This window comes from Ips typographus, linkage group LG7 (genome assembly GCF_016097725.1).
Source record: "Ips typographus isolate SLU linkage group LG7, UJ_Ityp_2.0, whole genome shotgun sequence".
NCBI lineage: Eukaryota > Metazoa > Arthropoda > Insecta > Coleoptera > Curculionidae > Ips > Ips typographus.
This window is the reverse complement of record NC_138428.1, coordinates 3,583,458-3,598,948: the sequence shown is the minus strand read 5'-3', so window position 1 is coordinate 3,598,948 and position 15,491 is coordinate 3,583,458. Positions and strand designations below refer to the sequence as shown.

General features: G+C 36.5%; 2 protein-coding genes across 3 annotated transcripts; both read left to right on the top strand.

Moving 5' to 3' along the window:
* Positions 1–4,693: 4,693 nt before the first annotated feature.
* LOC145732280 (uncharacterized) lies at positions 4,694–5,743 on the top strand. The gene is made up of 3 exons (XM_081984431.1): positions 4,694–4,854; positions 4,913–5,123; positions 5,180–5,743. Exons 1-3 carry the CDS (start codon positions 4,801–4,803, stop codon positions 5,674–5,676), a joined length of 762 nt encoding a protein of 253 aa, XP_081840557.1. The 5' UTR covers positions 4,694–4,800; the 3' UTR covers positions 5,677–5,743.
* Positions 5,744–9,526: 3,783 nt separating this feature from the next.
* LOC145731651 (uncharacterized) lies at positions 9,527–12,833 on the top strand. Of its 2 annotated transcripts, none has more exons than XM_081983533.1 (3): positions 9,527–9,683; positions 10,832–12,254; positions 12,313–12,833. In XM_081983533.1, the coding sequence occupies exons 1-3, from the start codon at positions 9,672–9,674 to the stop codon at positions 12,705–12,707; spliced, it is 1,830 nt and encodes a 609-aa protein (XP_081839659.1). In that variant the 5' UTR covers positions 9,527–9,671; the 3' UTR covers positions 12,708–12,833. The 2 variants fall into 2 exon arrangements, with proteins under 2 accessions (XP_081839659.1, XP_081839658.1); XM_081983532.1 differs by having other exon boundaries at positions 12,310–12,833.
* The last annotated feature ends 2,658 nt before the right edge of the window (positions 12,834–15,491 follow it).

Below are 15,491 nucleotides of genomic sequence, written 5' to 3'. Positions count from 1 at the left end.
TGGAGGATTAGACGGCTTCTATTGTAGGACAAGTGAATTTGTTCGGTTGCTTCGAAACAAATTATCATTTAAAAACATAATTTGTGTTATATTGCAATCTTCTACTACTAATATATTACTACTACTACTTCGATTTTCTAAAAATATTGAAAACAAAGTCAAAAACCTGAAAATTGACTAGAAATGTTGAAAACAAACTCAAAACCATGATAATTGACTAGAAATGTTGAAAAAAGTCAAAAACCTGATAAGTGACTGGAAATGTTGAAAACAAACTGAAAAACATGATAATTGACTGGAAATATTGAAAACAAACTCAAAAAAAATATTGACTGGAAATGTTGAAAGCAAAATCAAAAACATGGGAATGTTGAAAACAAAGTCAAAAACATGAAAATTGACTAGAGATGTTGAAAACACTCAAAAACATGAAAATTGACTGGAAATGTTGAAAACAAAGTCAAAAACCTGATAATTTACTAGAAATGTTGAAAACAAACTCAAAAACATAAAAATTGACTGGAAATGTTGAAAACAAAGTCAAAAACATGAGAATTGATTAGAAATGTTGAAAACAAAGTCAAAAACATGAGAATTGATTAGAAATGTGGAAAATAAAGTCAAAACTTGAAAATTTACTGGAAATATTGAAAACAAAGTCAAAAACCTAAAAATTTACTGGAAATGTTGAGAACAAAGTCAAAAACATGAAAATTTACTGGAAATGTTGAAAACAAAGTCAAAAACATAAAAATTGCCTGGAAATGTTGAAAACAAACTCAAAAACTTAAAAAGTGACTGGAAATGTTGAAAACAAAGTCAAAAACATAAAAAGTGACTGAAAATGTTGAAAACAAACTCAAAAACATAAAAAGTGACTGGAAATGTTGAAAACAAACTCAAAAACATAAAAAGTGACTGGAAATGTTGAAAACAAAGTCAAAAACGTGAGAATTGATTACAAATGTTGAAAACAAAGTCAAAAACATAAAAAGTGACTGGAAATGTTGAAAACAAACTCAAAAACATGAAAATTGACTAGAGATGTTGAAAACAAACTCAAAAACATGAAAATTGACTATCTATTTAAAGTCTAATCTAAGATTTGTTAATATAATCTGCCCCTCCTCCAAGGAAATATATAATTCATCCTCCAAGGAAAAGTGTTTGGAAAGACAGAGACCGGAAGAAGATATCATGGCTCAAGAACCTAAAGACATGGTATTCAAAAACAACCACAGAACTGAAGCAGCAGTCAACAAGGTCATCATAGCCAGGATGGTCGCCAATATTCGAAACGAATAGGCACTAGACGAAGAAGAACCTGCCCGTAGTATACCATGTGATATGTGAAAACCGAAAGTAGCAAAAATCTATAGGGTGGTCCATATTTACCTGACAAAATAGACAAAAAACTCTAAGTGAGTTGTGGTTTGGACCGTTTGAGGGAAGAACATTCCATTTAGAACAAATCGATGTATATAGGGTTATTGATTGAATTTAGACCACCTTATTTAGTTTTACTACAGGTACAGGGTGTCCCAATAGATAGAGTGAAATCCATAACATTATTTGCTTTGGGAATTTTATAAAAATGTGAAACACAAAAGTTGCATATTTTAAAATTACTGTTGTGTTTAATTTGTTTCTAAATTCTGCTATTTTAGACTCGACTTACGTTAAGCTCGTTTTGCAAAAATCGACCTTTTGACCATCTTGCAAGTAACCCCCCGTAACGTGTGACGTTACAGAAAAACAACAAATTGTCAAGCATCCACTTATAACGCGCAAGTGTTTACGTTTCAGATGGAAGTTAGATAGATAAATTAATTATATGATCTGGGGAGCACTCGAAGAATTACGCGTTTCTAATCGGTTTTAATGAGAAGATGGTGGAGTGAAAAAAAGAACGGTTTATCACATGTTCGGGCACTCGACGATAGTTTTACGTCTTGTTTAGATAAAGCAAAACCGAGTTTTCACGTTGTGTGGCCCGCAACTGGGGCTAATATGAACCGGTAAACAAATTTCCAGTCTCGGTTATGGCGGCCGAGATTAATCGGGAACGAAGTCACTCAACTCGGGTTCGGTTTTTTTTTTTTGTTAAAAGACACGTGAAAAAACAGTTTGGCCCTATTGTCCGCCCGATTTAAACCTCGCGGACTTTGAAGCGAAAAAAAAGGGCAAGCCCAAACAACAGTAGGCTTAGCTTTTTTCGGGTGCCCGGGCTAATCGTTTTTATTGTGTTTTGCTATCTCCCGGAAAAATAACGAAAAGGGCAAAACCGGGAACGGATGCCTTGGCTCTTCTTCGTGTAAACACCATATTTAAATCGTAAAACAATCCCAGAGGAATGCCAGACCAAAATTATGGGTAGCTAATAAATCGCGGCGGGACGTCGAAGAATAGACTAAAGATTCGCGGGGATATTAAAAATATTTAGATTATCATTTAACGTGATTTATGACATTTAGAAGAGTTCCAACATGTGCGGGCACGTTTTCGTCGCTAAACAATCACGCTGGGAATTAAGAAAGAAATAATTATATATCTGTGCGTGACGGGCGAAAGCCTTTCATTCATCCGAGAGGAGAGTCCGGAAAAGAGTTAAAAAGTCGGGAAAAGGTCATCGGCACCAGATTCATTAACACACCATTCGGGCCTCAAGCCAAGCTGTCTGCTTTTCCCCGGGTTTTCTTGGGTCCCTTTCAAGCTTCTGGGACGTAATAAAAAACCGTCCTCGATACGTGATTGATGGCCTTAATGAGCCTTTTTCGCATCCGAGTCAGAACCGCATTATGTTTTGAATGTTTCAATATTGAAGTAAACAAAGTCTGTTATTACATTTACAAAATATCAAACAACCCTCAACCTGACATTATGTAATAAAACCTTAATAGTTATTTATGGGACAAGTGTATTATGAAGCAAATAAGTCACGATAGAAAAAGAATTATATCTAATAATATTTTTCTGGAGTGACTTATCATACATAATTTTATCCAACAAGTGGAAAAATAGTTATTTACATTACTAGTGTGGTATGAGCATTTTTATAGTCATGAGTGGGAAGTATTGCCACGACGAGATCGGTAGATCGAGAAGAAGAAGATTTTAGGCCTAAACAGTATCTGTTTCTACAGATGTCTGCAATAACATAACCTTTTGCTTTCCTATTTTTTTTTTGATAAGTAACGTAAGGATCATATTTTTCTTTTTATTTTGATGGAAAGTAATAAATACATATTATTAGTACAAATAAAATTTACTTTTAGACAAACGGTTATAGTTTTAATTGATAGCAAATAAACACAAATTTCGTTTTGCAAAACTAGAAATTAGAATCAGTAGTTCTGTAATTCAACGTTGCTATGGAAAGACTTTTTGTTCATTTAAGTTTTTAGTTTAATCATTGTGAACTAGATTTTTTTAATGTTGTAATATCTGTTTTTTGATTTTGTATTGTTCATTAAACGTACTAAAACAAAGAACGAATTTTTCAGTTATGGTTTTTTTACTCGTTATATTTCCATGTTCCCATCCTTTTTTTTTGATATAAATGACTTGGTATCATTTTTAGCTTTGACAGGTGTTTATAACTGTAGAAAAGTTGATAGCTGCCAAACTTTGCAATATAACCCTGTAAAACCAGAAAATTATAGAAGCATGTAGGTATTTTGCTTTATAAGAGATAAATCAAGCCGATGCCAAGTTTTTAATCCTCAAACAACTGTTCCCGTTCCAACAATTTAATAAAAATACAAGATTTGCACGTAACTAAGAACGAATAGAGAAGGCGGGAGTTAAGAGACACTTATATCACCCAAACTAACAAAATCTATAAATAAGCACAAACGTAAGCGAAAAACTATGATTTTTAAGGAATAAACGAGGTTCTTGACCTTACACTCTGAACCCTTGGACTCGGTTTGGACAGGGCCTGATACTCGAGACACTCCCACTGTTCACATCTCGATGGATCACGTAACGATCTGTAAAACAAACAGAAAACAACACTCTTGAAAAGTGAAAAATATACAGAATGTCCCATTAAAACATTTAGCCAATATTAAAGTGGTGACAGACACATGAATCATGTTTCTGCTATTAGACTGGTTAAGTTGATATCAAAATTTCACACACACTACACGACAGAAGACAACAGAGCGAGATACAGGACATAGGAAGGTGGGTAAGAGAGAAGAAAATATTGGAATAAACACGTAAACAGAATGGAAGACAAACAATCCTGTCGGAAAACGAACCCAAGGCAGACCTCCAAAATGCTGGAAAGAGTGCTGGACATCTCTGTCCAGCATAATAGGACAAAACAGGCATTAGCCCACCTATATGCACACCCATATTAGAAAGAAAGAAGAAGATAAAAATATCAGGTTAAGTGACTATAATGACAGCTTTTGGCCAACTCATTATCTATTTCTACTTCTTTTCTTATAACTTCAGAATAGTGACAAAATAACGTTTATAAAACACGACGCACTGTATATATTTTTATCATAGTAAAGTAGTATAATTTTAATTTATATTTCTATATTAAAGACAATTACTTAACGGGCAGTTAAAAATAGCTTTTGGAACTCAACAACTCTTGAGTGGAACATGACGAGTTGGTGACGTTTCCTTTTTCAAGTACTTTTGCAGTATTAAGGAATGCGGCTGATAAACTTTTCCGATATTTGTTTTCTAATTGTTTTCACGCCACTTGTAAAATTTTTGTATAAATACTCCAGTGAGGTCTGGTAAAATCATTCGAACTTCAGTCGCAAAACAGAGTTCAACATGTTCAAGTTTGTGATTTTGTTCGCTGCCTGCGCCACTTTGGCTTATGCCGCCGTAAGTAAAAGTTAAATGTTTAGCTATTTTGAGTTTAAATTGGGTAATGACGTTGTAGACCACCCCCGAAGAGCTCAGAACCGAATTCGAAACTGTCGAATCTGAGGTGAGGGAATTGGAAGAAGCTGCCCAAGAGAGCATCCGCACTGCTGAAGAAAGCTTCCGCGCTATTGCCCAAGAAATCGAAGAAACATACAGCTCAGCCATCGAATCTGACAATGAAGCTTTCTACGCTGCTGCTGAAGAAGTCGTGTCTGCCAACGCTGACAGTAAGTTCACAATTCATCCACCACCAAACTAAACTAATCACGCTTTTTAAAAACAGACGAAGCCGTTCAACGTTGCGTTGAAGAGGTCTCCAGAGAACTCGAACTTGCCTTAGAAGAATCTTTGGGCTCTGCCATCAGTACCGCTGAAGAATCCATCCGCAGCGCTGAAGAAAGCATTCGTAACGCTACCATGCAATTGGAAGAATTAGGCAGGGAAATCCAAGAATGCTCTGAAACCACCTGCGTCGAAACTTTGTCCGCCAGTTTGTCCGCTTTGGAAACCACCATCAAGTCTGCCATCGAATCTGCCGTGTCCGCCGCTGAATCTGCCGCCTCCAGCATCAGCAGCTCTTCCGTCACCTTCGACGAATCTGCCTACCAATCCGCCGTTGCTGAATTGACCAGCCAAGTTGCCGAATGCGCCAACGCCACCGATGATGGTGGTGAAGACGGTCCCGGAGAAGATGGTGGTGAAGATGGTGGTCGTGGTGAAGACGGAGAAGGTGGTGAAGATGGTGAAGGAGGTGAAGGAGGTGACGCACCAAGCGCTTAAGTTTTTATGTTACGTATTTAAGTTGTTTTGTTATTAATTGAATAAAGGCCGTGTACTTGATATAGAACCAATTTTGTTAATTAATACTACAAAATGTTCGTCTTGCAGGTGTCACTTTCTTAATATTGAGCAACTTTCTTTAAATAAATTGCCCTAATTTTCAATAGGCTCATACATATGCAGGCCAAAATCAGCCAAAAAGTGACGTTATTCCTTGCCATCGAGCCATTTAATCTAAAACAAAGACTGTGACCTTAAAGTTTCATTACTTCTCTAACTTGCCTACAATTTTATCTCATGGCAAATGCATATAGAATTCTTATTTGCAAATTCCTAATCGGTTTTTAACAAATGTGTCGTTTTTTATTGGTGGAACTTTCTTTATAAACAGCTCTTACAAGTGCACATTCAGTTACATTAGCCAACGTTAGTCTGAAAGACAATTTGGTTGTCACTGAATAAAAATACTGTTAAGAAAAAGCTAGTGACGTTGGAAATAACACGTATAACGTTTTCAATAATTGCATCTGTTTTTTAGTTTTTTTTCTGATAATCTTTGTGCATGCACTATCAATAAAACCAAAATGTACTTACTATAGTATGATGAAATATGATACTCATATTGAGTAATACGTAGTTAACAGAAAAAAATACTGATAGGTACTATAATAATTATTGATAACAACTCCTTAGACATAAAAGATCTAAGATAGGATAAGCTATCCTAGACGAATTTGTTCATGGCACCAGAACCACTTATGACATAGTAAATTCAAACTATTTACCTCCCTTGTAGCGCCCTTGATTGCTAAATGGTTGGTCAGAATTTTTGTATATATTTAATCAAATCACAAAATGAAAAGAGGAAGCATCTTCTTGAAATGCTAGAAAAGGTATTAATTGAGTCCAATTGGGCTGGTAAATTACCATTCTTGGCAAAGTCTAATCTAGTGAAGACAGTAAGGGTTTTCCGGAACGAAATAATGCAGATATACACTGTTTAAATACAATTTTTTTATGAAAACATAGACTAAGAAGCTGATTTCACTAACCATTATGATGGAATATTTGTACAAATGTAGAAACTTTTCACAACAGGAACAGTATTGTTTACTTGAAATTTCTGCCATTGAAAATGGTACGTCACATATTTAACCACCTTTGGAAGCTTCAGAGAAATCGATTTTTAGTGATTAAATGTGAAAAAAATAACCATCAAGTGCGCAGGTCCGACCCTGTCAAATCTGACCTGTTACTACGGACAGTCAATCAAACCGGATCTATTTCCGTGCGACACCAGCATTCACGTTTCTTTTTTTTTTCTGCTTGCCACACGCTCACAGGAACACAAATAGGCATCGCTGTTCCGAATTATTAGCCGCATTCCTTCGGGATGTTTTTGGAATGGTTTTATTTTTAAATTTTGATGGATTTCGGTTCAACTTTGACCTCCATTTTACCGCAGTAGCTTTAAAAAAAAAATGTCATCCATCATTTGCTGCTTGCTCCTTCCAACACCAAGTCCACATATGCAGCATTTACGTTTTTGACTCACACATGGAAAAATGCGTTATTTGCTTTATATTCTAGTGCTTGTATTACTTTGTCCTATTTCTTCTAATTTATGTTTGAAAATTTTCTTGTTATACATATAAACTGTTGGGTAACTCGACACCTGTCAACCAAGCTTAATCGCCGTTACCGAACGACAGATTTAATGAAGGCCTATTTTAGTTCCAGTAGAGGGGCGGAACACCCTTCGGTTTCCTGTTTCTGGTGCCAAGCAGTCTGACTTTGCTATTTTCAGAATTAATGCGTTGTCTAAATAGTAGAGAATATCGATAACGTCGACCCCGGTCTACTCTAATCGATTACTCGTTACGTAAGCTAATAATTCGGGCTGTCCGACTGACATAAATTACGGGCCTAGTGTTGTAAAAATTAAAAAAAATAAAATAAATCGCTTTATTTATGCTAATGACCATTTACGAGGATGCGCGACGACCTTGACGACAAATCTGTATCAAATCGTCATTAAAAGTTTTTTGGTTTTGTCAAGAATGTTGTGCGGAATAACAAGGACGATTCTAACCTAAAAGTCCGAAATGGCTTCGTTACCGGTGAATAATTAATCAGCGACAGCTGGTTAAAAATTAATATCGTTATCGACCTTTAGGATTTTAAGATCGAAAGCATATTAATCGTTTTGTTTTTCACTAGGTAAAGGTTATTTTTGTAACCAAATTTTTAAAAATCACGCTAAAACTATTTTTTATGTAAATCAGAACTAATTGAGAAATTTAGTACAAAACTTTATAATGCATTGATTTATATAATTTAACACAGTATTAAGACTAATAATAAGAAATTTTTGTACAAATCAGGTCACAATACGTTTGCCATATTAAAAAAAAACATTTTCTGATGTCATACGCTTTGATATTTGATCAACTTGTAAAACCACACTAGATTGATGGAGAAAGGTTAACTTAATTAATTTGTTTCAGGTAATAGTTTAATATACAGTGACATAATGAATACAGCATTTCAAAGGGATATTAAAAGACTCACCAATTTTTCAAAAAACCTTAAAAAACTCAAACACAAAAGCACTCTCTCTGGTGCTTCACGTAGGAACTAAATTGTTTTTTGGCTGTCAGATAAATTACAAATTTTCGTTTCCAGTGAAACATTTATGTAAAAAGATTGATATAAGTAATAATGGTAATGGTAATGGTAGATGTGGATGGTGACAGATGTACTGCGACCTGATTAGATCTATTGTACCCCATCTTCTTCTGCTATCCCAAAGTTTCCTTGTTCATAGCAGCCCTTTCAGATTTAGTTCCTTTAGGAATATCAGGATATTGAGTGGGTCTGCTGGTATAATCCCAGTGTGTTTAGTCTTCTGTGGCGTACAGCATAACACTCCAGCAAGATGTGGTGGGGTGTTTCTGGTTCTTCTCTGCAGAACCTGCAGATTACAAAAATTGCATTTTTAAGGAGAATCAACCGAAACTATAATTTTTGCCCTCTAGAGGTAGTTTTAGAAGGCTGAAAGTAATTACCACCAATTTCCTTGGGTATTACCTAAGAATTACATTCAGAGTGTCTAAATAAGAAGTTTACCAGACAAAACATGTTAGTCTTCATAATTTGAAGTATGATGGCAGCCTGAAAATAATTGCAAATGACATCATTTTATAGTTGATCACCAGATCTTAACCAGACTTTTTGATAAAGTGGTCATGTGACCAATCATCAAGTGACGTCATATCCATTCTCCTCAACTGACCTGACGCATGTCGTAATGTTCTTCTCCATCTTTGTTATTACAGAACATTGATTTTTCATCTTTCAATAATATTGTCATAAATTAAAAAAAAACCCTAAAACATTCAAGTGTTACTTTTTGAAATTTAGTGAAGATAATAAAGAGGTTTGAGAGAAGATTCTCTTAGTTCATCTGAATGGATTACTGGACACCAAATAGTCCAGACTTTATTCCTATGAAGAGTTTTTTCCTGAAAATATCTGAAAAACGAAAATTTGATGTTGAAATTTAATTAACAGTACACAATACAGGAAGCAATAGACAACAATTATTATTTGTTTTTCTGCTAAATTTGACTAGTTGTTGAACACCTAGTTACTGCTTATTTTTTGCAAACACAACTAAACAAAAATCATCGTTAGTTATGACATTTTCTATTAAAAAAACAGTCGATATCACTATCGATATGTAAGCCCAATTCTGGTTGATTAATGGTCGTCGACTTGGGCCATTACAAAATCCTGAAAATCGAGATGAACACATTTTATCAGACCGGTCTGATTCTAAATAGTTAAATTAATTTATTCGCAACGACCTGAGATAGTTTTTTCCCAAAAAATAAAATATATTATTTTACTAAACCAGTCTTCTCCCTCGGGTCGACGTATAAAAGTCGATACCGATATCGATCAAAGTATCAGTTGGTGTTGAACCGGCCACGATGAAGACTTTCGTAAGTACAACAAGACATTTATTTGTTCAACAATAAAATTGGTCCAAAAACAATAAAAGTGTATAAGCGGAATGGAATTTAATAATATTTACTAGGCGCGAGGTTGTAAATTTGCAATTAATTGGGGCGACGAGTCGTTGTTGGTCATTTTCTTTGTACAAAAATCTATTGTGCAGCTGTTACGTCGACGATCCAGTTTACACATTCAGTTCATTAGATCTGCAATAATTATTATTAATTTATTTTTACTATTAGTAACTCCATCATATTTTACACGGTTTATTGCTGGAACGTTAAAAGCTTTCATGAACAATCTTGGAATTTAAACGATTTGAGAGATATGCAGTGCTGTGCATTTTATTGTTTTACAAAACACAATTGTCAGTATTTGTGGTTTGTGATTGATTAAGAAAAAGCTGCAACCTGAAAGTTGTTATTTTGACCAAACGCAAACTATAACCACTGTGCTAGGCTTTTAAACAGTATTATCCATACTCATCAGCACAGTTTACAGGGAATAATTTATACAGAAGAAAATAGTAAATTTGACACAATACTTGAAATCTTGAGCAGTTTACTCGTTAACTTTTTTATTATTAATGTAGGTACTGCATAATAAAATGTTTTTTGTTTTTTTCTTCAATTTGCCAATAGTGCAAATTCCAAATTTGCTGTTTAACGTTTCTTTCAACGCTATTATTCCTTCAAATATAGGAGTTAAAAGAAATTTTGGAATTTCTCAAGTTTGTCATTTCAATTGGAGCTTAATAAGAATTAGCAAATTACTAACGGCATATAATAATTAAATCTTTATTATACAGGGTGGTTTAATTAGGTTAAATTAGCTTTCAGTTGTATTTTTTATATTTTATATGTATTTGATAGTCCTGTGGCTTTCGCCGATATTTTTCTGTCAAAAGTAATTTGCTTCGTAAACCTCAACCCAAATTTCATGTTTCTATAGTATTGTTAATTGTGTGAGAAAACATATGCCACCGAGTTTTTACGTAATAACTCGAAGAAATAAAAATAATGTTAGAGGCTTAAGAATACAAAAATAAACAGAGTGTTCAAATTGTGAATTCAATGATGAATGTTCATTAGTTGATGAGTATATGTTTAAATTAAAATGTGTGTAATTGTTTCAGGCGCTACTCTTCCTTGTAGGACTGGCCTGCGCCTTGGCCGCAGACCAAAAATCCCCCAAATCTGCAACAAAAGACTCCAAAAACAGCAAACGTAGCGTATTTGGTGAAGTCCCCGTCTACGGCTCAGGTCTTACCAACGCCTACTCATTTGGTTCCGCTTATGGAGTTGGTGTTGCTCCCTACGGAGTTAGTAACGGTGTAGTCTCCTACGGAGTTGGCAACGGTGTAGCCGCCGCCCCTACTGCTTACAGCTACGGTGTTGTCCCTAAAGCTGGTTACGGTTATGGTTACAGCGTAGCTGCCGCCCCAACCTCCTACTCTGTAGCTTCTGCGCCCTCTGTTGTCGCCTACCAATCGCAACCCTCTGTTGTGGCTGTGCAACAGCAACCTGCTGTTGTAGCTGTGCAACAACAACCCTCCGTCGTAGCTGTACAACCACAACCCCAAGTGCAACAAGTTGTTCACACCAGAACTGTCCAGGTGCCCGTTCCTCATCCAGTTCCAGTTACAGTGGAGAAACAAGTTGCAGTACCATATGCCGTGGACAGACCTGTACCAGTTGCTGTGGATCGTCAAGTGCATGTTCCAGTCGACAGGCCAGTGCCAGTACCCGTTGACCGACCCTATCCAGTACACATTGAGAGGAAAGTGGAGGTTCCAGTCGCTGTAGACCGTCCCTACCCAGTCACCGTAGAAAAACAAGTACCAGTAGCTGTAGACCGTCCAGTTCCAGTGCACGTACCAGTTCCACAACCCTACGCCGTTCATGTAGAGAAGAAAGTGCCATACGCCGTTGACAGGCCTGTTGTAGTCACCGTTGAACGTCAAGTACCCGTAGCAGTGCCATACAAAGTGGAAGTACCAGTCGACAAGCCTTACCCCGTCCACATTGAAAGGAAAGTGCCCTACCCAGTGTACATCAACAAACCCTATGCCGTTCCTGTCGAGAAACAAGTTGCTGTACCCTACAAAGTACCCTACCCAGTACATGTTGACCGTCCAGTACCAGTCACTGTAGAACGACGAGTCCCAGTAGTTGTAGAGAAGCCAGTACCTTACACCGTGGAACGCAAAGTACCTTACGCAGTGCACGTAGATCGTCCAGTGCCCGTTACCGTTGAAAGGCAAGTTCCAGTAGCAGTTGACCGCCCAGTTCCCTACCCAGTAGAACACCAAGTCCAAGTACCCGTCCCAGTTGACAGGGTCGTGACAGTCGAACGTCAAGTACCAGTACCAGTGCAACCCCAAGTGGTGCAAACCTACTCCGTTGCCCAACCTTCCGTGGCTGTTTTCTCCCAACCAGGTGTTGCAGTATCTCAACAAGCCGTCTCTGTCATACCTAGCGGAACTGTGGTATCCTCCGGAGCCCCATCCGTTTCAGTAGTACCCAGCGGTGTTGCCGTAGACTCTGGCAGTTCCATCGGTAAGTATCACTTTCCACTGCTTAAGCCCACCATCTTTAAGACTTTTATGTGCAGTAGGTCTGGGAAGCAGCAACGGTGGGGCCGCTAGCGCCATCGCTTCTTCTGGAGTAGGTGGAGTGTCCTCCGTTAGCGTAGACGCTAACTTCGCTAGGCAAGTCGCTGACATCCAGACTAGATCAGGAATCACCTATGGTAACGCTGGTTCAAGCTCTGTCAGTGCCGCTGGTGATGCCCTTTTCGCCAAACAAGTGGCTGAAATCCAAGCTAGATCTGCCTCTAGCTTTGCCAGCAACTCGCTCGCCAACAACGCCTACAGTTATGGCACCAGCTATGGCAACTACGGTACCAGCTCTGGTGTGGTGACCCAACCCGCTGTCCTTGTCGGTTCCCAACAGTTCTCAGGAGCCATCAGACTGGGCAGAGACTCGAAAAAGGCCGCCAAATCTAACTAAACCAGTACCACAATAGGTACCTACTGTACTGCCATTTAGAAGGGTTTACTGACAATAATTCTTGTACAAATTTACGCTAACTTGGTTTTCGATTTGATAACGAATAAAGTTAATTTGTAATTAGTGCACGAGTGTTTTATTAAGTGCTACCAAGGAGATTTAATTTTCTTTAATTTGTCTAATCTAAGGTAATTATGGAAATTTTGGTTTGGGTTAAGGTTAAGCAAATCCGGGTTTGACTTGATTTAATAGCCTAATTTGCCTATAAATGGCCTCTGTCGATTAGGTAACAGTGACTTCATCGGTTTAAAAGCTGTGATTTGAAAAAATTTGTTAATTGGACAAGATTTTTTGATTGCTACTAAAAATATTACAGGTGTTGAACTTATTCTATGGTAAAAATAAATGCTTAATACATTGTTTAAAACAGAAGGTTGCATTAGTTCTCTTTTCAGAATAGATAGTCTATTTATTGTTCACACTAGTGATTTGCTCAGTTTTGCACTCTTTTACATTACTTACACACCTGCACATACCTAGACAAAAGTTTACAGGTATAGTATTTGAGAGAATGACCGCACTGCTTGTAGTTTGTAATTGGTCAAGGAAAAGTAGCAAGCTGAAAACTGCTTTTTTGACCAAACACACTCACTGTGCTGAGACAGTTCAGGGCCTTCAAAGCAAACTTCATGTGAACAACCAATATAATATAATTTTACTTTTTTTCTCATGAAATAGCCTCCACAAAGACTAAATTTTTCTCTTCATTTACTAGTTACTTTTAGGCAAAAAATTTACGTTCTTCTGATCTTTCTCTATTTGTATCTGAATTTATGATCAGAAATTTCAATGAAATCTGAGAAATTTCAAAAATGTTATGGTTTATGAATGTTTCATGGAAACTTCCTTAAATATTTCATTTGATTCAGTTAAGAAAAAATTATTAATCACAAATGAAAAATGAAATCCCTGTCTTTTGATATGTCATGTTATAATGCTCAACTTCAAACTGAGGTGTCTATTTGATGTTCATTTCTAATTGCAATATTTGTGACTTGTTTTAAAGGCTTAAATAAAATTATTGATGAAAACTATGCAAATGCCTTGACAAAAAATTTCATGATAAATATGAAATTATTGAAAAGTTTTATTAATTTCAGGTGTTTGCTTGTTATTCAGATGGCATCTAAAATTTCATGAAATTTCATCTCAGTTGTATATTTCGTGAAATTTAACAACCCTAGTGCTACTTAAGTGTAAGGTGTCTTTTTTGCATTCATGTTGTACTAAAGCAAAAAAGTTTCATTTTACACTTTCGTAACACAAACACCTTTTTGGTTTATTGTAAAAAGTGATTTCAAATTCCAATTTTACTTTACATCAGTTACATTACTGGTACGAACTGTTGCACAAAAAAGAGAATAAAACTGATTCGTATATTATACTTTACTGACACTTTTTTAATTTTTCTGACGATCAGATGTAAACATGTAATATTGATTCTACATCGAATTAAACAGGAAACTTAATTATAGAGCGGTTTCGAGTGTTTACAAGATAATCATAATGAAGGCCAAAAAATAATTGATTACTTCTAGGCACAATAGGAAACACCCAAATAGTATGAATATTATGACATGGAACACTCTGGAAAGTTTAGTAGAAATTGATTAAAGCTGAATTTTGCTAGTACAATTCATATTTCCCTAATTCATGACATCTTGTGCGCCACTGTCCGATAAAACCATCAGACGCCCAAAAGTCTGTCCCTTCCAGAGGAAAAGGGCCACATGTTAAATATACACCATCCAAAACGTGCTTATCCGAATTTCGGAGACCATTGTGAAAGACAATCCCCGAAGGCTGAGAAACAATTAACCGAGAATTGCCGGACAAATTCCCCGAAATGTCCCCGTAACTGGAGCCCTGCCGTTTCCTTTTTATTTACGAGGGTTTGTTATTGTTTCGCCCTTTTGGAACTCCCCCTCGGCCCCCCCGGTGCCCTTAAATGCCAAAAAACGGAAGTGTTTTGGGACAGTGGGCGGGCGGAAGTCCGGCAAGGTCAAAATCGTTTGGTAATTTGACACTTAAAAAAATCCCAGGACTGTGAAGGATGCATCATCTGCAAATTTACGCACATCAAAGGCGGTCGTCCGGAAAGATTAAGTGATTTTTAATGTTCCGCCGGTCCCGTTTATACCAGATATATTAATTTGTCAACGAGGGATTACGTAAGGAGGTTATTAATGGACGAGGGGGGCTGTTTTCGGGCTTCGCCAGACATCCTGGAGCCATTAGGGGCCGGATTCGTTTGGTTATTCAGCGGGTCGAGATTCGTCAGAGATGACATCGCAAAGAGCTTTTTCTTTTAGATGTTTTCCATAAAAAATGAAATTATGCATAACTCCTACCTAATTTTCAAAAAAGTTAATGACTGAAACCCCCATTTTGCTGATAAAGGCACATAAATTTTAATTTTTGCACTAAATAATAAACTTTCACAGAATATTGGAAAAAGCTCAATTAGTCTAAATAAAAATACCCGGACAGTACTTTAACTGTTTTGGCGATTTTTGAAAATTGTTTTCCAAGTGTATTCGAGCTTAGCTGGTTAATTGTCAAGAAATTTGGAAAGAAGACAGACTAGATGACAACTTAAAAATTTTAGTTCTTTCAGTATCAGAAAAGAAGAGTGGAAGAATGTGCTGAAGTTACTGACCCCAAAAAACTTAAATTTTTTTTTTTCTTGAGAATTTCAAATGAACCCTTTTTATTATTGGGTAG

Bases quoted from the DNA above. Each gene is read 5' to 3' on its own strand.
- LOC145732280 (XM_081984431.1), top strand. From the start codon at position 4,801: ATGTTCAAGTTTGTGATTTTGTTCGCTGCCTGCGCCACTTTGGCTTAT. The intron at 4,855-4,912 runs GTAAGTAAAAGT...ATGACGTTGTAG, and splicing joins CCACTTTGGCTTATGCCGCC to ACCACCCCCGAAGAGCTCAG. The intron at 5,124-5,179 runs GTAAGTTCACAA...TTTTAAAAACAG, and splicing joins CGTGTCTGCCAACGCTGACA to ACGAAGCCGTTCAACGTTGC.
- LOC145731651 (XM_081983532.1), top strand. The intron at 12,255-12,309 runs GTAAGTATCACT...TTTTATGTGCAG, and splicing joins AGACTCTGGCAGTTCCATCG to TAGGTCTGGGAAGCAGCAAC.